The 25758-nt window shown below is 45.1% G+C and overlaps 1 protein-coding gene across 10 annotated transcripts in view; it reads right to left on the bottom strand.

The window, feature by feature from the left end:
• Positions 1-24030: 24030 nt before the first annotated feature.
• Positions 24031-25758, bottom strand: part of ACTR3B (actin related protein 3B) — a 145731-nt gene continuing 144003 nt past the window's right edge. For 6 of the 10 annotated variants that reach the window (XM_027574024.2, XM_027574035.2, XM_027574036.2 and 3 more), the window contains 2 exons: positions 25445-25509; positions 24080-24647 (listed from right to left, as the gene is read on the bottom strand). In XM_027574024.2, the coding sequence (XP_027429825.1) occupies positions 24551-24647; positions 25445-25509 (162 nt within the window). In that variant the 3' untranslated portion in view covers positions 24080-24550. Of the gene's footprint in view, positions 24648-25444; positions 25510-25758 lie in introns of all 10 variants that reach the window. The other 4 variants (XM_027574033.2, XM_027574034.2, XM_035723325.1 and 1 more) reach the window with 3 other exon arrangements.

Genomic DNA, 25758 nt, shown 5'->3' with positions numbered 1-25758 from the left:
TCCTTCCCAAAGCAACGGAATACACATTCTTCTCTAGTGCCCATGGAACATTCTCCAGAAGACCACATCCTAGGTCACAAATCAGGTCTCAACCAGTACCAAAAGATTGGGATTATTCCCTGCATATTTTCAGACCACAATGCTTTGAAACTAGAACTCAGTCACAAGAGGAAAGTCAGAAAGAACTCAAATACATGGAGGCTAAAGAGCATCCTACTAAAGAATGAATGGGTCGACCAGGGAATTAAAGAAGAATTAAAAAAATTCATGGAAACCAAAGAAAATGAAAACACAACTGTTCAAAATCTTTGGGATACAGCAAAGGCAGTCCTGAGAGGAAAGTATATAGCAATACAAGTCTTTCTCAAGAAACAAGAAAGGTCTCAAATACACAACCGAACCCTACACCTAAAGGAGCTAGAGAAAAAACAGCAAATAAAGCCTAAACCCAGCAGGAGAAGAGAAATGATAAAGATCAGAGCAGACATCAATGAACTAGAAACCAAAAGAACAGTAGAACAGATCAACGAAACTAGGAGCTGGTGCTTTGAAAGAATTAACACTATTGATAAACCCCTGGCCAGACTTATCCAAAAGAAAAGAGAAATGACCCAAATCAACAAAATCATGAATGAAAGGGAGAGATCACAACCAACACCAAAGAAATACAAACAATTATAAGAACATATTAGGAGCAACTCTATGCCAGCAAATTAGCAAACCTGGAAGAAATGGGTGCATTCCTAGAGTTGTATCAACTAACAAAACTGAACCAGGAAGAAACAGAAAACCTGAACAGACCTATAACCACTAAGGAAATTGAAGCAGTCATCAAAAATCTCCCAACAAACAAAAGCCCAGGGCCAGATGGCTTCCCAGGGGAATTCTATCAGACATTTCAAGAAGAATTAATACCTATTCTCCTGAAACTGTTCCAAAAAATAGAAACGGAAGGAAAACTTCCAAACCCATTTTGTGAGGCCACCATTACCTTGATCCCAAAACCAGACAAAGACCCCATCAAAAAGGAGAATTACAGACCAATATCCTTGATGAACATGGATGCAAAAATTCTCACCAAAATACTAGCCAATAGGATCCAACAGTACATTAAAAGGATTATTCACCATGACCAAGTGGGATTTATCCCTGGGCTGCAAGGCTGGTTCAACATCCGCAAATCAATCAACGTGATACAATACATTAACAAAAGAAAGAACAAGACTCATATGATCCTCCCAATAGATGCAGAAAAAGCATTTGACAAAGTACAGCATCCTTTCTTGATCAAAACTCTTCAGAGTATAGGGATAGAGGGCACATACCTCAATATCATAAAAGCCATCTATGAAAAACCTACAGCGAATATCATTCTCAATGGGGAAAAGCTGAGAGCTTTCCCCCTAAGGTCAGGAACGCGGCAGGGATGTCCACTCTCACCGCTGCTATTCAACATAGTATTAGAAGTCCTAGCCACAGCAATCAGACAACAAAAAGAAATCAAAGGCACCCAAATCGGCAAAGAGGAAGTCAAACTCTCACTCTTTGCAGATGATATGATACTGTATGTGGAAAACCCAAAAGACTCCACCCCAAAACTGCTAGAACTCATACAGGAATTCAGTAAAGTAGCAGGATATAAAATCAATGCACAGAAATCAGTGGCATTCCTATACACCAACAAGACAGAAGACAGACAAATCAAGGAGTCAATCCCATTTACAACTGCACCCAAAACCATAAGATACCTAGGGATAAATCTAACCAAAGAGGCAAAGGATCTGTACTCAGAAAACTATAAAATACTCATGAAAGAAATTGAGGAAGACACAAAGAAATGGAAAAATGTTCCATGCTCATGGATTGGAAGAACAAACACTGTGAAGATGTCAATGCTACCTAGAGCAATCTACACATTCAATGCAATCCCCATCAAAATACCATCCACTTTTTTCAAAGAAATGGAACAAATAATCCTACAATTTGTATGGAACCAGAAGAGACCCCGAATAGCCAGAGGAATGTTGAAAAAGAAAAGCAAAGCTGGCGGCATCACAATTCTGGACTTCCAGCTCTATTACAAAGCTGTCATCATCAAGACAGTATGGTACTGGCATAAAAACAGACACATCGATCAGTGGAACAGAATAGAGAGCCCAGAAATGGACCCTCAACTCTATGGTCAACTCATCTTTGACAAAGCAGGAAAGAATGTCCAATGGAAAAAAGACAGTCTCTTCAACAAATGGTGTTGGGAAAACTGGACAGCCACATGCAGAAGAATGAAACTGGACCATTTCCTTACACCACACACAAAAATAGACTCCAGATGGTTGAAAGACCTAAACGTGAGACAGGAGTCCATCCAAATCCTAAAGGAGAACACAGGCAGCAACCTCTTCGACCTCAGCCGCAGCAACTTCTTCCTAGAAACATCGCCAAAGGCAAGGGAAGCCAGGGCAAAAATGAACGATTGGGATTTCATCAAGATAAAAAGCTTTTGCACAGCCAAAGAAACAGTCCACAAAACCAAAAGACAACCGACAGGATGAGAGAAAATATTTGCAAATGGCATATCAGATAAAGGGCTAGTATCCAAAATCTATAAAGAACTTATCAAACTCAACACCCAAAGAACAAATAATCCAATCAAGAAATGGGCAGAAGACATGAACAGACATTTTTCCAAAGAAGACATCCAAATGGCCAACAGACACATGAAAAAGTGCTCAACATTGCTCGGCATCAGGGAAATCCAAATCAAAACCTCAATGAGACACCACCTCACACCCATCAGAACGGCTAGAATTAACAAGTCAGGAAACGACAGATGTTGGCGGGGATGTGGAGAAAGGGGAACCCTCCTACACTGTTGGTGGGAATGCAAGCTGGTGCAACCACTCTGGAAAACAGTATGGAGGTTCCTCAAACAGTTGAAAATAGAGCTACCCTACGATCCAGCAATTGCACTACTGGGTATTTACCCCAAAGATACAAATGTAGGGATCCGAAGGGCTATGTGCACCCTACTGTTTATAGCAGCAATGTCCACAATAGCCAAACTGTGGAAAGAGCCAAGATGTCCATCGACAGATGAGTGGATAAAGAAGAGGTGGTATATATACACAATGGAATATTATGCAGCCATCAAAAGGAATGAGATCTTGCCATTTGCAACGACGTGGATGGAACTGGAGGGTGTTATGCTGAGTGAAATAAGTCAATCAGAGAAAGACATGTACCATATGACCTCACTGATATGAGGAATTCTTAATCTCAGGAAACAAACTGAGGGTTGCTGGAGTGATGTGGGGTGGGAGGGATGGGGTGGCTGGGTGATAGACATTGGGGAGGGTATGTGCTATGGTGAGTGCTGTGAATTGTGCAAGACTGTTGAATCACAGCTCTGTACTTCTGAAACAAATAATGCAATATATGTTAAAAAAAAAAAAAAAAGAAAAAGAAGAAGATAGCAGGAGGGGAAGAATGAAGGGGAGTAAGTTGGAGGGGGAGATGAACCATGAGGGACAATGGACTCTGAAAAACAAAGTGAGGGTTCTAGAGGGGAGGGGGGTGGGGGGATGGGTTAGCCTGGTGATGGGTATTAAAGAGGGCACGTTCTGCGTGGAGCACTGGGTGTTATGCACAAACAATGAATCAGGGAACACTACATCAAAAGCTAATGATGTAATGTATGGTGATTAACATAACAATAAAAAATTAAAAAAGAAAAATCACTTAACTCCAAAAGAGTGAGTTTGCTGGAAGACATTTCAAGCACAAATTCTTTGGTGGCAGGAAACTTTGGTACCCAGAGAGTCGAGATGTGTAGACAACTCCCGAGCATGGCGGAATTATTACAAAATGTAAAATGGACAGTATTCACAATGAAAGCAACTGACTGAAACAACAGACAACTCCAGCCAATAAAGTATGCTCACTCAGCTGCACCTGCCCCGTGGTCCCACAGATGCACTTAGGCGGGCCCAGAGGCTCCATGAGATGCCTGTGTGAGTGAGTGAGAAATCCTTCCACCAGAAGAACAATGTCCACTGTCACTTGCCACATGGATTCTTTTCTCTAGGGAAGTCTGTTCTCCCTGAATTGTTTCATCCTGACGAAACCAGGGCATTTCTGGCTTCCAGAATCCTGCTAGCAAGAGGTAGACAAAGGTAATCTACATGTCTCCAGAGCCCCTCTTTTTCCCAGACTCTGCTCTGTGCAAGATTTTCTATGAAAAAGAAATGACAAATTCAAGTAAGTTTGGAAAATACTGCCTAGCTCATCCTCCTTTTGCAGATTTACAACCTACATCAGCAAAAGGAGGATTGGAGAATTTAGCAATAAAGAAACCCTTTTAAACTCCATTTAATCTAGTGAGCTCCAAATTTTTCTGAACAATAAATCCTTTCTCAAAGCGTCCAGTGAGGCAGTGATTCAGAGGAGGGCTGTTTGGGAGACTCTGCTCGAGGTGGCCAAGGTTTTATAAACCCCAGCATCCCAAATATCTGGAGAAGGTTCTCTAGAAGAAGACAGGCTGATCCGCATATTAGGAAAACAATGTCTCTCTCTACAAATTGCAGGCAGCTTCTCCCTCATCTCTAGACCGGGAATCTGCTTTCAGACTGGACCCTTTTAGGACAGGACATCCATACAACTCCGTCTCATCTCGTCCCCCAGAGAGGCTGCCCTTCACCTCTAGACTCAAGAAACTGGCTGGCAGCCCATAGGACATAATGAGAGAGGTGAACCTCATAGAGCACAGAGGGACAAGCACCGTTCTAAGTGCCTTCCATGCAGACATCCAGCTCGTCCTCAGGGACACCCTAGAAGGTATATACTACTGTCTCCGTTTGGCAGATTACAAATCTAACTTGCCCAAGGTCACACATATAGGAAGCGGCAGGGCTGGGACCTGACCTCAGAGTCCAGCTTCTAGACCTGGGCTCTCACCACTGAGATTCTTCCAATAGCCTTTGTTGGTATTCAGGCTCAATGACTCACCTGTTCCCCTATGTTTATAGAGATATTATTTACACACTGTCTAATTCCACCCATTCTAAGTGGTCAGTTTTACTAGCCTGGGAAATATACAGTCCTATATGCACCATGCCAACCAAGACATGGAGTACTCCCATCCCCCAGAAGTTCCCTCACATCCATTTCCAGACAATCCCCTGTTGCCTAACCCCTGGACTAAGGCAATCACCGATGTTTCTGGCACTGTAGTTTTGCCTGTCCTAGAACTGCCTACAGATGGAATCAGATGGTGCTTTTGGTGTCTGGCTTCTTTCACTTATGCTTTTGAAATGCATCTGTATTGGCTGGCGCCTGGGAGGCTCAGTCGGTTAAGCGTCTGCCTTCGGCTCAGGTCATGAAGCCTGGGTTCTGGGATTGAGCCCCAAGTCAGACTCCACTGCTCAGCAAGGAGTCTGCTTCTCCCTCTTCCTCTGCCCCTCCCCCCACTCATGCTCTCTCTGAAATATATAAATGAAACCTTTCCAAAAAATTTTTTAAAAAAAGAAATGCATCCATGTTGTTGTGTGGGTCAGTAGCACATTCCTTTTATTGCTGGGGAGCATTCTACATAGTGTGGCTATATTCAAATTTGTTTATGTGTTCTACTGTTGAGAAACATTTGGGCAATTCACATTTCGGGCCATTATCAGTAAAGCTATTATAAACACTGACAGACAAGTCTTTGTGTGGACATGCATTTTCACTTGAGAGGGCTGGGTCATACTCTAAGTGTGTTTCTAACTTCAGAAGAAGCTGCCAGATGGTTTTCAAAAATGGCCCCACTGTTCCCCATTGGCACAGCAGCGTGAGAGATCCACATGAGAGTTCCACGCTCTCACCCCCACACGGCAGTCAGGCTTCTTATTTCTGCCATTCCAGGTACTGTCTGGTATACATCACTGTGTATTAAGTTGTATACTCTGATCACCAGTAATGCCCAACATCTTTTCATATGCATGTTGGTCATTCCCGTATCTTCTTTGGTGTATAATCTGTAAAAATACTTTATAGTATTGACTTTCTTTTTTTAGAGAAGGAGAGGGGGCAGAGGGAGAAGGAGAGAAAGAATCTTAAGCAGACCTCATGCCCAGCGCGGAGCCCAGCACGGAGCCCAGCGTGGAGCCCAGCGTGGAGCCCAGCATGCGGCTCAGGCTCACAACCCTGAGATCACGACCTGAGCCAAAATCACCAGTCAGACGCATAACTGACTGAGCCACCCAGGTGCCCCTATGGTATTGACTTTTTAATTATTGAGTTATATGAGGTTTTTTTATACTTTCTACAGAAAAGCCCTTCTCAAATACATATTTTGCAAATATTTTCTCCCAGCCTTTGATTTGCCTTTTCACTTTTTTAACTGTGCTTTTTTATGCGGTAGATTTTGTTCATTTTTTTTCTTTCATGGTTCATGTTTTCTGTGTCTTCTTTAAGAAATCTTCACCGGGGTGGCTCAGTCATTAAGCGTCTGCCTTCGGCTCAGGTCATCATCCCGGGGTCCTGGGATCGAGCCCCGCATCGGGCTCCCTGCTCAGTGGGAAGCCTGCTTCTCCCTCTCCGACTCCCCCTGCTTGTGTTCCCTCTCTCACTGTCTCTGTCAAATAAATAAATAAAATCCTAAAAAAAAATCTTCACCTGACCCAATGTAACAAAAATCATCTACATTTCTCCGACAAGTTTAATAGTGTTTGCTTTTCTGACTCGTTCTTATTCAACCACTTATGGTTATTTCAACCACTCATATATGAACACATCCAGAGATCTACTGTGGAGAAAAAGATTTAGCAGTAACTTAGTTACACATTACAGGTGTCTGGATCACAGAGGCCCATTGTCCACAACCACTGATGCACAAATCTGCAACAAATTCTGCTGAGTGCACAATTTTCTTTCCCTTTGTGCCTCTTCCCTCTTTCACCAGATAAATGATAGATAGATGATAGGTAGATAAGACAGGATGATTTCTTTTTTCACAAAACCTCTCCAACCCCCACTCCGTATCCCCCTCACCCCATGGCTACGGCAAGAGGTAATGGGTTCTTGGTGATCTTTGAAAGAAAGACCTCATGAAATAGCACCGCTGCAATTAAACCATCAGTGATGGAAAAAGCAAGAGAGTGAATGCGGCGCCGTATTTGTCACTGAACATCCACAAGCACCAATGGTACATTATAAAATTGTTATTTGTAATTTGAAGGAAATTCTATTTAGAAGATTAACTTATACAAAATCACTGTCACCGCCTTTGACCATGTCCCTTAGCCTCTCAGTGGCTTCCAACACAAGTAGGAGTTCAAAGGACAACAAAAGAACTGATGATCTACACTATTTTAAGCACAATTACTTGTTAATTTACCTAAGCATTGTTCAACACAGAATATACAGCATCTTCTCTTCCCTCTCCCTTTCAGTTTCTCATGAGCGTCAGACCAAGGACTAGCCCTGAAGACAGGGTCTTTAGGGTGTCAGTAGATATTTTGAGGGCGGCAACACGAGTTTACATTAAGACCAAGCCATTGGCAGGTGCCTGTGCCATCCCGACCAGGAGATAGTCAGGTTGTGGCAGGAAGTGTTGAGATTTAAGAAGTCTGCGGGGAAGAGTCCCTGGAATATTGGCCTCTTCATCATCGTAAAAATAAAGATAGGCGCTAGTCGCTGCTGCAGTTATAACCTCCCCAGCAAGAGTAAGAAATCCAGGACCCAAGGAGTTAGACATGCAAAAGGGGCAGCTAGCCAATGAGACACCTTAGCTGTGCCAAGTGATCTCCAGGGAGGCCGGTATGGTCTCCGAGATGTGCCAATGGTGAGATCACGGCGCAGGTGACACAGCCTCTCTCTCGTCCCTCCCAGAGATGCGTCCGCTCTTTAACTGGAGTGGCTGAAGCAGTTCTACCCAGACCTGAGGACGGAAGGCAGCACATGTGCCATGAGACCTTCAATCCGGGACATATATGCAGGACCCCCCCCCCCCACATCTGTGTTGTCTCTGGATGCCTGCTAAAGTGCTGCCCGGAGACCAACATCATCACCATCACCTGGGAGCATACTAGAAACGCAGACACTCTGACTCAACTGTCAAAGAGAAATTGCACTGGACAGAGCTAGATGAGCAAGGAAGACTTTGTTCAACACTCTTACAGGCTGGGTCAAGGTGATTGCAACAGGCGAGACAGACTTCATTCCACTGAACAAAAAGCAGGAGAGTGTTTAGCCCTGGGGTGAGCTGCCAGAAAATACTGGAGGATGCCAGGCCAGGATGATCAGTGTGGTCGGGCCCCGCGTGTTTGCTGATTGGCACTCGCTGAAGTGAGGCTTTCACCCTCCCACCAACCCTGGGAAACAGGGGCCCTATCTTTCCTGGTGATGACATTTCAAAGGGACGCTCCCAAGTCCTCAAGAAAGACATGCCTGGGTCACTAAACTGGCAGAGGCTGGAAGAAGATTGAATATCAAGGGGCAGCGAAAGAACTTGCAGTTAAAGGTTTTCTACAGTAAATACCCTAAGAAAAGGGAAATCAGGAGCCCACCGTAAGGAAGAATCCTGTTTGAAGTTAAGTCCAGCGGAGTGGGGGAATGTAAGCCTGTCTCAGATTGCCACCCCAAGCCTCCCAACTCACATCTGTGCAGATGGGGCCCAGGAATTTCCCCCAAACATTTTCAAACGTTTCCAAAATGTGCCAAGCTCCCAATTCTTAGGCCTAATAACCCACGTAACTAGAAAACTGGTGTATACATTTGCTGAGCTTAACAATGTCATTTTGAGGGGCACCTGGGTGGCTCAGTCGTTAAGCGTCTGCCTTCGGCTCAGGTCACGATCCCAGGGTCCTGGAATCGAGCCCCACATCGGGCTCCCTGCTCCGCGGGAAGCCTGCTTCTCCCTCTCCCACTCCCGCTGCTTGTGTTCCCTCTCTCACTGTGTCTCTCTCTCTGTCAAATAAATAAACAAAATCTTTAAAAAAAAAATGTCATTTTGATGAACTAGCTCCCCTACAAAACAAAGCAGGTCAAGGTGGAACACTCAGCAGCGGGATCTGCAGGCTAGCCTGAAGGAGCCAATACCCAGCCTGGAATCTAGAGGAGCCTTGGTGTTTGGCTTGGATTGTTTTGTTCCAGTGAGAACCCACCCAAGAAAATTTACTATCATTCAAACGGGACTTTTCCTGGAGACCCCGGATGCCCATACTTTGGTAAAGGCAATTCTTTCTCCTTAATGTTCTGTGTGGCTTTCAGTACATTAAGGATATTGCTTTCCAAGTGCTACAGGGAGATGTGCTTTATAGGACCAGTAAATCACAGAATAAGAACTAATTGAAACTTGCCTGCTATATACCTTTGTGGGCTGAGTCCTGCAACAGGAAAGCAATCAGCTGGCAATTAAAATGCTAATACAGGGCTCACTCCAATTGGGTGCTCTTGCCAAAATGCAATGGGCAGCTCCAGCAGAATTCATAACATCCAGCCTGGACTGGACTTCATTTAGAAGCCATCGATTGATCAGAGCTGCAAATAACACTCAAAGAGAAGTTTTGCCAGGGGAAAATAACAATAACAAGACAAATAATAATAATTATAAAAGAACTGATTGTTATGAGGCAGACCGAAACTGAACTTAATTTAGAAGCCACTGATTGACCACAGATGCAAATCACACTACAGAAAAATAAGTTTTTTGTAACTGTAGGAGATCAGTGTTTAACACTGTGGTAATCATTTTGCAATACACGGATGTCAAGTCATTATGCCGTATACCTTCATCATAGGTACGTCAATTATATCTCAATAAAACTGAGAGAGAAAACACTGTTAAGAGATGTTTCGCAGATGGGAAACAACAACAAAAATAATAAGAAAAGAACTGATTGTTATGATGCCCAACAAATTATTCTCAATGATCTGATTGTAGTCAGCTCAGCTGTTCGGAATTTAGTGCAAATAAAACCAGGGTGTTGGGTCCAGTCCCCTGAGGCTTGTGTGCCTGGGGCCATCCCCTGGGAAAAGTGTCAGGTACCACGCACATGGACTCAGGACACCCAAAGTGAGACTGAGGCCTGTGAACACGGGTTGATCTTCTGGACTCAGGAGTTGAACTGACCTCAATTCCAATCCTCACTCTGCCCCCTGTTAGCTCCTGATCTTTGGCAAGTTATTTCTGTGCTATCTATAGCTCAGTTTCCTCGTCCATATGATGAGGTTGTTAACAGTTCCCACCTCCCAAGGCTCCTATCAGAGTTAAATAGGACTACAGTGCTTGCACAGAATGACTGTTCATACAGCACATTACTATTACCACCACCGTTGTTATTGATCTCTGCAGACTCCGCCCTTCTCTGGCCTCCCACCTCACTCGCTCTGTATCGCTGCCTTAGCCATTGTCCCTCTGCTATACACCTATACTGGGGCTTTCCCCCCAAAGCCCCCCATCACTGTTCCCTTGGGAATCTCAGCTCCCACCTCACAGCGTATGGGGTAGACCCAGCGGCCCTGCCCCACACGCTTTCCAAGGCAGGAAGGCCAATGTGTTCCCACAAAACTTGCCTCCTCCTGAGGGGAACTTGAGAGAAACAGAACTACGTACATTCTAATTTGATTCAGTGTCCGTTAGGGGAAAGGCACCATGATGGACGCTGTGTTGTTGCTGCTCTTTCGTGGTTCTCTACTCTGATGTTGGATGTGCAGGAAGCAGATCGATGTCCTGCACAGAGGTCCACATGCTAATCCCCAGGACCCTCGAATATGTCCCCTCGCCTGGCCAAGGAGCTTTGCAGATGTAATCAAGGTAAGGGCACACTAGATTAGGGTTGGCCTTTCATCCGATGATTGGTGACCTCATAAGGAGAGATTTGGAGACGGACACACACAGGGGAGAAGGCCCTGAGATGCCAGAGCCAGAGACTGGGGTGAGCCACTGCCAGCCTAGGAATGCCAAGGATTGATGGCATTGATGTGGGGAAACAGAGGCAGAAGGAAATGTAGATCAAGTTAAATGTCCTTATCACCTGCAGCCCATTGACAGATACTTAAGGCAGAAAGAGTATAATTCCTCCAGGAATCTCCCAAAGGTTTTCATGTTAATGCCTTGCTAGAGGGAAAAACAACCTTAGCTTGACAATAGCCAGGCCTCCAATATGCCGTGAGTCTTCTTCAGCAGACGAAAGTCCTTTTGGAACTTCCCTCATCTTTACTGCTCCCAACCCCAAGGTATATAAATCAGTTGCTCCTCACAATCCCAGGGCAGCAGGGAGTAGCCCTTTCTTGGCCTTGGGCCCCAGATCTCAACAATACTACTCCAAAACCATATCAGCACCACCAGAAGCTAAGAGAGAACAGGAAGGTCTTAGAGAGAAGCATGGCCCTGCCAACACCTTGATCTCAGACTTCTGGCCTCCAGAACTGTAAGACAATGAACGTCCATGGTTTACACCCACCCACCAGCAGTACTTTGCAATGGCCGCCCCAGGAAATTCCTACACTTACCAACCCATATCTTGCAATCTCAGAGAATGCAAGTCCCCTTAAGTGGCTCTAGCAGCGGCGAACTCAACATGAAGGCTCCGTGAGTGGGAAGAACAGCGGCAGCGCTCTGTCCAGGTGCCCACACTGGCCCAGGAGCCCAGAAGAGGCATCAGACTGCACAGTCCTGCCACGTCCATCTGGAAAATACCTGCCCAATCGGGAAGTCAATCTTCCTAGTTTAAGAGAAATAACCCCTCGGAAAGGAACTTCATGACGCCGAGACCCAGCTGATGGTTATGTTCTCCAGTACCGCCTCAGCCCTCTCCACTTGACAAACCAAAATAGGCTACATTCCTGGAGTTGAGGGTTAAATGATCCACACTGGTCACCAGCCAGTAGCCTTGGACGGATTTGTTAACCTCTCTCCTGGGTTTCCTCGGCGACGGCCTGTCTACATGTGGTCTTGTTACAAAAATCAATTGGTGGTGCTATTTTTACAGCCATTAGGTATTTCTTTTACACCCATCTACTCCAGAAGGTTCTGGGAGTGGAAAAGAAATGCAATTGGAGATGATGCCAGAGAAATCGTGGGTTTGTTCCCTAACAAAGAAAGTGATTTTCAGCCCCTACCTGGGCTTTGATTCCACGGAGAGTTCCGCACCTTCCTTCCTCTGCCCAAGAGCCCACCTTGGGGTTTCCTCCCTCTGGGGACCTATTATATTTAATCAGTTATAAGAGCCAATTATATTTTAATCAATATGGTGCTCCAAGGTGATGGCAAGAGATAGTTGGCAGGGTCAACTAGCCAGTTAGCCAATGAAAATGGCCCTCTGCAAAACAGTGATGGGCTAAGCAGTGAGCCCTTCTCAGAGCCCCTCCCTCCTGGGCCCCGGATATTTCCCCACCCTATTCCCAGACATATGATTGTCCATAACAAGGTATTACTTCTGCCATTCTTTTTGATTCAAGAAAGTCTCTCTGAGAAGCTCAGTAGCTTCTGTTCTTTTACCCAAGGCCTCATGGGATGTGTTGTCAAAAACCTTCTTCCTGATAATAGCCCGTTGTGTCAGTTTTCTTTTTACGTGATAGATGGGAGGCAACCCCAGAACAGATTAGTTCTAAAGGCAGACACATCATTCTGCCAACTCATGTTGAAGTTATAGCCAACTAAACACAGAAACTATATATTTTGCACATCTAATGTTCGTTCAGTCATCTCTCTCCTATTCTCTACTTGTACAGTTGGATTTTTTGGACACAGAAATAAAACTTTATATTTGTCCCCATTAAACTTTATTTTGTTAGGATTGGCCAATCATTAAAGCCACCTGAGATCAGTTGGGGTCTCGATTCTGGCATCTACCATATTCACTGCCCCCCAAGAAATTTTATACCACCAAAAATATTTGGTCAACCAGCCATCAATATCTATACCCAAATTACCAATAAAAGACAAGATAAAGGAAGAACCTTACTGTATATCTGTGGGGACATCCCTCTGTACTGGTACAGATCCATTAAACAATACTTCTCCAATATGTTTGTAACTTTGAATCCTCCTAATTGTACCATAATTGAGCCTACCGTTTGTAGAGAGGGACAATCAGCTCAGTTCCAGACAGGTCGAGTTTCTGCAACATTCAAGAGAGGTTATCTATGCCAGAGATCAGGAAATAGGCTAAGCATGGGTAGATTTCTCTCTCTCTCTCTTCCTGTGCATACGGGTGTGTGTGAATGTGCGTGTGTGTGATACCAACGCAAAGATATGAGGTAGAGTCATGGAAAAGGACATGATCATGCAGAGAAAGGACCAGTGAGAAGAAAAAAGGACAGGGATCCTCACTAAGGGAAAGAGGAAAGGAAACCTAATAAAAATAGAGAGACTAGGGTAAGATCCAGCTAAGAGTTGTGTCATGGAATCCAAAGCAGAGTTGAAATCATACACGAATGAAGTTGAAAGAAGCCACACCATCAGTGCTGCAGAGTTTAGTGAATAAGAAAAAAGATTTCAGTCTTGATTTTTAGTTAGTGCTCAATAATGAGTGCGCCAGACCGGCAAAACAAGTCATGTTACACACATATGATCATGGAGAACCTCGTCAAGGTATATGCCACCGTGAAACTCATATCTTTGTGATTTCTCCATTTTGGCTATGGAAGCCACAAATCATCAACTCACTGGCTCAACACCATCCTGTGACACCCTCTCTTCTGAACATCATGTACTTCAGTGCTTGCCAATATCTTCTCTGCCTTCCGTCAGAGTCAGGCAAATTGAGGTCCATCATAGTTGAACGTAGACAGAAAGGCTGGGCAGATATCACCAGGAGACCTTAGCTAAACTGTTGACAGGAGCTAAACTAATAAAGCCTCCTTCTGCCATAATTCCCACTTGTCTACTTCCAGGAGAGAGCACAGAGACATTAGTAATCCAACAAATGACCTCAGGCTAATTAAATCAATAGTCCTTGAAAATTAGGTTTTTAAATGAAAGTGTTTTAAAGACCTTTAAAAAAAAAACTCAGGTTACTTCCTACTGGGGATAACATTTGAGGATAAATTAGCAAGTAGAAGAGAGTAAAGGAAGGAAACAGAACTGTCCTCCATTGTCTGAAAAGTCAATTACCGTGTGAAACTGCTAAACTGAACATATAAAGACCCTTTCTATCCCACTGAACTTTTACCTGCATAAATGCTTTCTCCATAGTCATCACCAACCACGAAGGAATCAACATCAAGGGGAAGAGTATTTGTCTTCCTATATTAAATTTGTGTGCACAGGTTTCTGTTTCTCAAAACCTGTCGTGCATGGCAATGCTGCAATGCATCCTACCTCCATGAGAAGAAAAAAAAACAAAACAAAACAGAGTGATTGCCCTCCTGACTCTGGGCTGTGGGTCAATGTCCCAGAGTTTGCTTGACCGTGAACAAATCCCTTTCCCTTCTGAGCTGTCATTTATTCGTAACACGGTAAATAACAACAGCTGTAACAATAGCTGTAAAGTGTACAATCTTAAGCAAAGGCAATACATTCTAGCGATTCCAACAGGCACACTTTGTCATGTGCTAACCTCTCTGAAGCTGGGATTTCTTATGGTCCTGCACTCAGCCATACGCTGCTCACAGGCAGGTGCCACCGCCTATCCGGGTGCAGAGCCGGTCTCGACGGCCCGCCTGATCTCCCTTCCTCCAAGTGGCATTGTCCAGCCTCCACGTGCGGCTTAAATGTCTGCAGAAAGATCACGTGTGGCAGGACAGAGAGTTCATGGGAACTCTGTACCTTCTGCCCAATTTTTCTGTAAACTGGAAACAGCTCTTTAAAAAAAGTCTATTCGTGACATTATGATTCTACATTAACACAGAATGTTATTGGGTGCGCGGAAAAGGCATGGCAAGAAAGCGGCCAAAGCTGCGTGATGTCAGCAGAGCAAAGGAAGGATCACCTGCACAAAGTGAGGTCACCTGCATGCACAGTGGGCACAGGAGGCATGCAGGAAAGCCCACGGGACGTGGGGGAGTGCTCTTTTCTAGAATGTGCCTTCACAGCCCATGGGCACACCGTGCTGCCCAGCCTGGAAATTAGGGACTGTGAGTCAATGACTCACAGGAGTCAGACTCTGAATGAAGAGATGTTTTGGGACTGTCTCCTCCAATGTTACCCACATTTTCTTTTTCAGACATGCAGAGAGTGGTGAGTTAAAAAAAAAAAAACTGTCTAAATAGGCTAAAATATCTTTCTTTTTTTTTTTTAAGATTTTCTTTCTTTCTTTATTTGACAGAGAGAGAAAGAGTGAGTGAGCACACAGAGGGAGAGGGAGAAGCAGACTGCCCGCGGGGCAGGGAGCCTGATGCGATGCGGGGCTCGATCCCAGGACCCTGAGATCATGACCTGAGCTGAAGGCAGACGCTTAACTGACTGAGCCACCCAGGCACCCTAAAATATCTCTTTCAATACTAAACATAAGGTAACAAGTCTAGAAAAGAATTGTGTTACTGTTTAATGGGCAGGTTACTTTCTTTCTTAGTGAGGCAGAAGGTAACAGGCTTCGCACAGCGTGGGGCAACTTGAATTCAGTGAAATATCCCACACAAACACAGACGCACACAAGTGAAACTCAGTACTTCGTCAGGGTTATGCCCCGAATGGGGTCTGTTTGCATGTGTGAACTAGTCTGTCTTTACCCAAATTTTAACCCAAATGATAACAGACAGCTTCATACCTCAACTAATCACTGGACTTCAGAGACAATTTGGAGTTACCACCAAAAATCAGATTCTCCCCTGGATGATAGAGTTGCCACCGGTGAAGAGACTTGAAGGCTCTGAGGGGGAAGATGTAACTCATTTCTAAGCAGTGGCAATACGGTTGGAGTTACTATACAATATCCCAAATGGACAAAATTTGCTTGCATGCCTAAGTTTCAATCTATTTGTTTTTTTAAAAAAACCAATCTCTTGATGTCATTCATCTTCCAGAATGGAGACCCTTCCTGGTGAGTCTCCCACCGCCCTCCCTCCTCACTGCTTTACTAAAATCTTCTAACAAGAGCAGGGCATCCCCCCAGCCAGCCCCAGGCATTTAAATGTGGGCCCCTGATTGTTAATTAAAGCCAAAGCCGTTAACAGTGGAAATGTTTTATTTATCATCAGTTAGATGATAAACATTATCTGAAAAGCAGCAGGACATTCCTTAAAATGATACTGTAGAGACAGAGGTATTCTAACTATGAGTTTCCTGCTGCTTCTCTAACAAATTATCACAAACTTGGTGGCTTGAAACGACACCAATTTATTCCCTTACGGTTCTGGATGTCTGAAATGTAAACTGGGTTTCACAGGACCAAACCAAAGTGCTGGCAAGACCACGCTCTCTTTCCCGGCTTCTAGACATGGGCTCCTTGGCTCACAGCCCGTCCTTCCACCTGCAGAGCCAGCAGCATAACCTCCGGTTCCAGGGTTCACTCGGCTGTAGTCTTCTCTGGCCACATCTCTCTCTGCCTCCCTCTTGTAGAGACACTGATCACAGTTGCAGCCCATCCATACAACCCAGCATAACCTCCCCAACTCAACATCCTTAACTGAGTCACACCTGCAAAGTCTCTTTTGCAATATAAGGTAACACGTACAGGATCAGGATATTGGGAGGAGGCCTTATTCCGCTGACACACTCCCCTGTAAGACTATAAACTTCTCAGGGGCAAGAAGTGCCTTTTAGACTCTCTGTTTTCACGAGCCCGGCGCACCGCCCAGCAATGTAAACAGCGCCCAACAAAGCGTGCTAAGTGAGCGGATTGGCCGATTTACCCATACTTCCACAATCACAGCCTTTGGCTAGTGCCCGATCGTGTTTTTATACAAATGTATCATGTGCTGTAAGGCATGTTTTACAAATCGCTTTAAAAATGTTGGTGAGACATCGTTGTTTTTTTTTAAAATCATATTATTTTTTATTTTGTTTATTTGAGAGACAGAGAATGAGAGAGAGAGAGAGAGCATGAGAGAGGGGAGGGTCAGAGGGAGGAGCAGACTCCCCACCGAGCAGGGATCCCGATATGGGACTCGATCCCGAGACTCCAGGATCATGACCTGAGCCGAAGGCAGTTGCTTAACCGACTGAGCCACCCAGGTGCCCCGAGACATCGTTTTTATATCAGCTTCCTTCAGCCTCTGGCCTTGACTGGTTTCAAGATGGGAATTTATTTTGTCCATTTCCGTGGCTCTTCTTTGTTTTTCCATTCGTGCTATCAGTGTTCACAGAACACCTGGCCAGGGTCACCAGGCACTGCTGGAGATGGCCTGCCCCAGGCGAGCGGCTCCGCCCCGTCAGGATTACCCTGAATCCGATTTCAGCCGCTAGCCAGTTTAATCATCCCGTGTGTCAGCGAAGTTCGTCCTGTGGATAAATTAAAGCAGCTCTGCAACAAAAGTCAGGGACAGACTAACTTCCAGGGAAGAACTTCACTTTGCAAATTTATTGCTTTCTCAGTCATAAACAAGGTCACCCACAGCACCTTTCACCTTGATGAGAAATTCAAAATTTCAGAAGGAAAAATTACCCTGCTGGCGGAGGAATCTTAGCTCATCACACGGTCTCTCTCTCTCTCTCTCTTTTTTAACATAATTTCTCCATCATAAATTTGTCCTGGTTAACCCAAGAAGACCTGTGCTTTTTGATTTGTGGGAGTAAACATCTTAAATCTCACTGCTAACTACAGGTCCCTAAATCTAACTGTTTTTGCTGACAAGAGAAGAAAATCTGGAAGGCCCAGACTTCACAGACATTTTTCTTGGCTTTGGCATTCTCCACCAGTGGCTGTCAAGTTGATGTTGTCACCTTTGATCACTTTGTTTGTGGGGACATGAGAATGTGAGAAAGACAACTTACGCCCCATCCCTCCTGTGTGTCTGAGCCACAGTCAACAAAAATGAAGGGGAGAGCACCTCCAGCAGGTGCAAGATGGAGGTTGGGGAGCAGCTTGAGGGAACGGTGCAGACCACCAGGACCCCCGGAGCAGAATGGATCCTCCAACATGACCCACAGCAATACTTTGGGCCCACGTGCTCTTTCCAAGCCTCACCACTCCCGTCAAGAGGGGATATCTATTTATACTGAACCTGGGAGGGACTCTGTGACCTCCCCAGTGACTAGAGTCCAGGGGAAGTCAAGCTGTGGGCCTTCCAGGGCTCGGTCACAGGACAATTCTATCTCCCTCCCTCCATACCTCACTCTCTCTCTCTCTCTCTCAATCTCTCACTCTTTCTCTCTCTCCCAGCCACCTATTTTTGGGACACCCAGAGCACATGGAGAAGCCACATGGAGAGTGTTCCATCCCAGAGTCTTAGTTAGGATTTCAGCCAAAATCCAACATCAACCACCAGACGGGTGACTGAGTGACTGACTGAGGGAGTGAGTGAGTGAGCCGTCAGAAGATGCCAGCCTCTAGACTTCAAGCCACCTCAGCTGGTACTGAATGGAGTAGCCCGAGTCCTGCATGTATCGCAGATCCATGATAAAAATATATGTTCGGGGTTTTTTTAAGCCACTAAGTTTTGGGGTAGTTTGTTAGACAGCCAGAGTAAATGGAACAATATGGAAGCTGGAGACCAAGATTGCTCAAAATTACAAAAATGGGCAGGACCAAGGAACCACAGAGAACGAGCTGGTGGGCAAAGCCAGTCAGGAAGCAGAGTGCTAACACCAACACCAATTCTGAAAGGTCATGAGGTCAAGGACACTCTTGTATTTCCCCAGCTGTAAGAAGAATCATTTTCATGCTGGAAATCTATTTTCACAATCAGTGGCTGTCTCTACCGTGACTCAGAATATTCTAAGTTGGGGCACCAGAGTGGCTGAGTCGTTAAGTGTCTGCCTTCAGCTCAGGTCATGACCCCAGGGTCCTGGGATCGAGCCCCGCATCGGGCTCCCTGCTCGGCGGGAAGCCTGCTTCTCCCTCTGACCCTCCCCCTGCTTGTGTTCCCTCTCTCGCTGTGTCTCTCTCTGTCAAATAAATAAAATCTTTAAAAAAAAAAAAAAGGATATTCTAAGTCTACAAACTGAAGTTCTTCCTTTAAAGGATTGAATAGTCAGGTTATTCCAAAGGTCAGGATTACAATATTAGGCCATGAGTGTACCACAGCTTCAGAGGAGATCTCCAGCTGCCTGACCCACAGGTTCCTCAACTCCAGCATGTACGGATGAGCTCATCGTCTTGCCTCTGTACTGTCATAACTATAAGATGTTCTCTGTAAGCCGCAAGGTAATCACAAAATTAGCAGACACCAAAGTTAAAGAAAAAGGGATCCCAGCATACCACTACAAAAATCATCAAATCACAAAGGTAGACAGCAAGAGAGAAGAAAAAGAATAGAGGAGCTACAAAACAATCAGAAAACAATGAACAAAATGGCCATAGGAAGGCTTTACCACTGTAAATAATTACTTTAAATGTAAATGGGTTAATTCTCTAATCAGAAGACATACTGGCTGCATGCATTAAAAAAAACACAAGATCCAACTAATGTGGCTTCAGTGAGAAGGAGCTCCCACACCCCCATGGTGCCAAAGCAGCAGCCAGCTTTCACGGCAAAGCCTGCTTTGTGGCTGATGACTTGGAACATAATCACAATGGGAGCAGGAGGTAAACAAAATGACTCCACAGAAACCTTTCCTGCCCTGAGCCTTTTTCAGACAACAAAACACTCCTCCAAGCCCCCAGGAGTCTTCAGAGGCTGAGATTTTATTTGTCTTCCATCTTTTCAAGTGTAAGAAAAATTGCTCCTTGGACACGAGTTCACAGAGGGTGTCCCACGTGGGCTTGTGCTCTGAGTCCGCACTTCCCTGGAGCAGCTCTTCCACTGTGGCTTTGAGGAATGTGGTGTGTAGGACCCTCCTCTTAGAGACTGACAGCACCCACCCACACATTAAGGCCCAGGGAAGTTCTCCAGAACAGAAACCTGTCTAGCTGTAATTTAACCTGGAGTCTCTAAAACATAAACGACCACGGGACACTTTCTGATGTAGCATCCGTTAATATCCCCTGGGATGGAATACATGTTCGGTCAAAATCAACCCAGAAAATAAGATCTGCTCTCTTGCTGTTGAATGAACAAGAACCAGACAGAGTATGTTTGGGGCGGGGGAAGGAGGAGTATATTTGGGCGGGATTAGGAAGGAAATAGGGAAAAGAGAAAGGAAGTGAAATCTGATGTGGATGGCGTCACACTGCAGGCTTGGAATCTTCCTCTGCATGCTTACTTTCCACAGTCTACTGTTTGGCTCTGCTGGACCACAGAGGATCAGATAAAGGAGGTTCTCCTGCATCGGACTCAAGCTGGTGTCCCTTCACAAGGGGCAACTCAGCAAGTCCATGACTCAGGATCACCTTTACACTTGCTGTCAAATCAAAATATCTTTATATTAACCTGAGAATCCCTGAGTCACCTCCCATGTTCATTGAATTTAGATGAATTTTAAAAGACAAGCTCTGCGAGCTCAGTCCTGACATTTTCACAAACTGATGATCCAAGATTCTTCCTAACACTTTATGAAATGATTAACCTAGGGAGGAAAAAAAAAAACCAACAAAACAAAAAACACAACCTCTAAATAGGCTGAAGGTTAGATCAAACTTTGTGTGAAATATGACTTGTATGGCCAGCCCTTACTTAGGAGCAAAGTACGGAGTATTTCCCTGGGCCATCGGAGGAGCTGGTTTTCCTGCCCTGAGGCGCGAGCTGAACAGAAGCTCTAGAGCTTCAAGGAGCCGAAGGTCTGTTTGAACCCCACAGCTAAAGCACGAGGGAATCTTCCTCTATGGTCTTAGCTTATAGACTTAGGGGTCTGGAATGAAACCTTCTCTTAAAGGAGGAAAATGTTCCTGTATGGAGTATTTAAGCCGAAGTAATTTCAGGCAGCCTTAAATGTTCTGCTTTAGGAAACACAACCAACCTCATGTGACGGGTCCCACAAGGAGGTACCAGAGCAGGGACAATTCCTCTCCCCTGCCCCCCGCCGCCTGCTCCCCCAGACCACAGACCAGAGCTCACACCCTGCAGGAGTTGAGTAAATGTTTACGGAATAAGCAAACAAATGAATGTTCCAAAATTGCCACTGTTTTCCCACAGACTGCCCCACTTATTCGTGTAAGGAAAGATAATGGGGTCCCCTCTTTATGCTTTCCTGGAGTATGCCTCACGTAAGCAGGGCGTACCTTGGAGGACTGAAAACAGGGCATACCTTGGAGAGCAAGTCAGGTCCTATCTTGGTTTGACCTCAGCTCTATCTGTAACATTGGGAGGTCCACTTAAATCCTTAGGCCTCAGTTTCCCCATCTGCAGAAAGTGAACAACAGTAGCACTACCCCTCTGGGCAGGTGGGAGGGTGGTATGTATCGTACATAGGAACTTCGTGGAAAATTCTCAACGCAAGTCAGTTCCTATCAATAAGGGTCAAGTTTCTGAGCGAGCGAGCTGCTTTCCCACATGACCTCAGGAATCAGGCCTTTTACAAACGGCAGTTAGACCCTTCCTCCAAAGAATCACACAATTTCCTGAAAAGAAATAACAGGCTCAAAATAATTACTATGTTTCTAAATATACCCAGACACTGCTTTAGTGAGTTATATTATTTTTAATCTTCAAAACAACCCTAAGAGAGAAGTCTCACTATTATCCTCAGTGTACAGATGAGGAAAGCCAAGAACAGAGAAATTAAATAATTTCCCCAAAGTCACACAGCTAATAAGTTACCAAGACTCAAACCCACACAGTCTGGCCACAGTCTGCTCTTAACTACCGTCTACTTGACCTTTTCAGTGATTTCTGCTATTTATTTCAATTGATCTGATTAAGTAACCACACACATAGAAGACGTTTTGATTTTGTTTTTATTACTCAGGAGGGGAAGAAAAGAAGCATGTTATTTTCAGGCATCAGCCAGAGCATTAGAAAACACTCCATCTGTTTGTGCCTCAATCCAGTCAGGAAATAACAAAAAGAAATTCAAAAGAGGGGGGAAACACTTAAAATGTTTGATTGCCAAGAATTCTACATGGCTTAAGAAAGCCTCCAGCTAAAAATAATCTTTGTATCTAATCTTCAATTACAAAGGAATAAATTAATTCCCTCCAGACTGCAGCAAATCTTAAAAGTATCTCCACTTGTCCCATTATTTTTCAATCTGTTCAAAGGAAAACAACCAAAGACCTACAAGAAAATAATTTCAAGGGGGCGCCTGGGTGGCTCAGTTGGTTAAGCGACTGCCTTCGGCTCAGGTCATGATCCTGGAGTCCCGGGATCGAGTCCCGCATCGGGCTCCCTGCTCGGCGGGGAGTCTGCTTCTCCCTCTGACCCTCTTCCCTCTCGTGCTCTCTATCTCTCATTCTCTCTCTCTCAAATAAATAAATAAAATCTTTAAAAAAAAAAAAAAGAAAATAATTTCAAGGGTCTTACTGTTGTGAACCCAGCTGCATTATAAGATCAATGTTTCTTCCATGTACATATTTCAGAAAACCATTCTCTTCCATAGCCATGCTAACTCAGAACAGGGGAGAGGGTCTCTAGGTACCTGATGTCCAGTCAGGCATCAGGCAGAACTGGACGGAATGAGGCTTCTGGAGCACACGTGCAAGGCCATGCATTGGTCACTCTTGGAATTCACACACAGACATCCTAAGGATGGATCCATCCAGGAGAACGACATGGGGAGCCAAGGGGCCAGGGATGTGAGGATCATACAGTGCAAGAAGAACAGGTTGAGAGGAATGGCAGGCAGGACTCAAGAATCCTTAGTCCAAGTCCCAAATGCAATGTGCAGAGTGTCTATAAAAACCAGATGGGAACAGGCTGTCAGGACAGCTTCACTCCTTCCTTAGAAATTATATTTGTTACTATGCATTATGTTCCAGGTGCAGAGCGAGAAGTTGGTTCAACCAGGAAGCCAGTGGCAGAGATAAAGATAGAAAGTCAATAAGGATTCAGAAATCCTAAAGCTAATTGAAAAGTCAATCATTTAGACAAATCAGTTTTCCCAAAAGACCAGAGTAAAAGGCAAGACAGGCAGTCACCAGGGAGCAAGGTGGAGACACTTGTTCGTGTTTGGCTGTTACTTGTCATGTTCTATGGTCATTGTCCTGACTTGTTCTTCCCGCTAGACTTTCCCTCCAGATGGAGGCGCGTCTTGAGCTGACACAGAGCCTGCACATGGTAGACACACGATCAGCTCTGGATGATGGATGGGTCTGTGGACAGATGTAGAAATACGTCTGCAAACCAAGGAGTGAAAGAAACTGGCCAAGCGAGTAAGACAGGAAGCCAACTCCGGCATGTCAGGGTCAGGGTGGAGCCCACAACCCATTTGCTGCTGGGCGCAAGAGCAGGAAAGGAAAGGGCGGGCGGGAGGAAACCCAGGATTTTTCAGGGTTAACAAGGAAACAGTAACTTGACAACGGGTTGCCATGAGGACTAAGCACGATGATGTATCTTCAGTGTTTCCTGAGTGTTTGACTCATGGTAAAAGCTGGTGGTGGTTATGGTGGTGACAGTCGTCACGGCTATAGTGGAGCCAGGGGGAACTGTAGGCATTGTGGCAAGCCTGGTGGCAGCAGTGGGGGGTGGGGGAGGTGGTAACAGCTTCCCTGGAACTCTCCCATCAGCCGACAAGGGTAAGGTGAGCCCTCCAGCAGAGGCCAGCCCACAGGTTGGGGGAAGTGTTCAGAAAAGGTAAGAAGTCGTGCTCACCCGGAAGCTGTAAAGACAACACTCCCACGCCACCCGCACCACTGTGATGGAGGAAAACAGCAAGGACGTATCTGTACAAAATATATTTATTTCAATACCGTTTGAATGTTTTTAACTGTATTTGCAGATCAGCTTTCTACCCCTTTCTCTCTAGTCTCCATCTCCAGAAATTTGGGGAGGAGGAGGGAATCTTGTTCCCAAGTGTGGAAGCAGAGAACCCACTCTGATCTCAGTGCTGGTGAGGATGCAGAGAAGCTGGGTGTCCAATGTATAATGTGCAGCCACTCTGGAAAACAGCTGGACCATTGCTGACCAAAACTAAACATGCACTTGCCATATAGCCCAACACTCACAGTCTCGGGCATTTATACACATACACATGCACACACATACACAAATGTTCATAGCAGTTTTATTCATAACGGCAAAATAATGAAATGCCTTTCAGTGGGTGAATGGTGACTCAAACCCTGGGTCACGCATGCAGTGAAACAGCACTCAGCAATAAAAAGGAGCAGACTTGTTTGCACAACCGCCCGGACAGATCTCAAGGGTTTAGTGGGAAGGTCAGTCTCCATAGGTTACAAACGGCAGGATTCCACTTATACAACATGGTCAAAATGACAAAAGTGCAAAGACAAAGAACAGATTACTGGTTGCCAGGGTACAGGGGTGGGCAGCATGCGTGGGGGGTGCATATAAGAGGATCCGCCAGGGAGGTCCTTTGTGTTGATTTTGAATATTGATTTTGGTGGAAGTTTCATGAATCTATGCATGGGATAAAAATGCACAGAACTGTACACAAGGACAAACACAAATAAGGAGACGAAAATGTACTGAATTCCTAGAGTCGATGCAACGTGGTCTGGACTCTCTGCCTCCCATTTACCAATGAATGCCACTCAGCAGGAGTGCTGGGTGCTCCGTGTAACGCAGATAGACTGAGAAGAAAAAGAGAAAAATTAGGCTTAATTTCAAGTCCCAATGGAAATATTTTTTGAAGTGAAAAGGGTATGCATTTAATGGGATGCTAAGAGGTTATTACACACAGAGGGAAAAAGGTTTACCTTAAATAGGCTACATAGAGATGACACCAAAAATGCATTGAAACAGAAAAAACATAGTGATTTCACTGGAGAGCCATGTAAGTGCCTCTGTTGAGTTGAATCTTTGGCTTCGGTTCCAGATCAAAACCAAAATCATCCAATGCTTCTTGTTCTTAATTGCCATCTCCCACAGCAACACCCCCTGAGGGGCTGGTCAGCACCAGCGCCAGGCTCCCAGCATGCTCAGCTCTGACCCTCACCTCAGACACAGGGAGAAAGGCAGGAAGGGCTAAATTCAGTAGCTCACTGAGGAATTCCAATGACACCAAAACGTAGGATGACAAACTGCGGGGGGGGGAAGCCTGCACAGCCAACACAAATCCCCCAGGAGGTATCAACAAAGCCAAAGATCCAAAGGGGTCTTTGTCCCCAGCTACAATTTGGTGTCATGTAGCAGCCATTGTCCTTTTGAATTATATATTAATAAGAACAGCTTTGGTTCCTGTAGCTGGCAGTTACTTTTTTCCAAGACAGCAGCAATAATCCCAACTACATTTGCATTTTCAATGTCTAATCTGTCCAATCTGTAGAAAATAAGCCACACACACACACACACACACACACACACACACACACACACACACGAAAGATCGAAAACAAGCCACAAAAATATTGGGGACGTAGGGACTCACCTTCCATCTCTCCACTTCCCAAAATGAAGTGATCTGCTGTCTTCCCTCAAGTGTTGCCCACCCCACTGTCAAAGCAAAAATCACACCAAAGTGAAACAGGCAGGGAAGGTTTTATTCAGGGCTATTGCAACAGGGGAGAGAGGCCAGAACTCAGTCTGAGCTCCACTCAGCTGGAACAAAGGGCAGGGGGAGTTTCAGGAGTTGGAGCAAGGGGGAATGTCTCGTTTGTCCCATCCCCAACTGCCTTGACCCAAAAGGAAAGCAAACTTTTCGTCTTCAGGACAGGAGGTAGTTCTACAGGTAGAACAAAGCAC

The sequence above is a fragment of the Zalophus californianus genome, chromosome 12 (assembly GCF_009762305.2).
Source record: "Zalophus californianus isolate mZalCal1 chromosome 12, mZalCal1.pri.v2, whole genome shotgun sequence".
In the NCBI taxonomy this organism is placed as follows: Eukaryota; Metazoa; Chordata; class Mammalia; order Carnivora; family Otariidae; genus Zalophus; species Zalophus californianus.
Note: the sequence above shows the minus strand (reverse complement) of the source record. Positions and strands in the feature narration are given on the sequence as shown.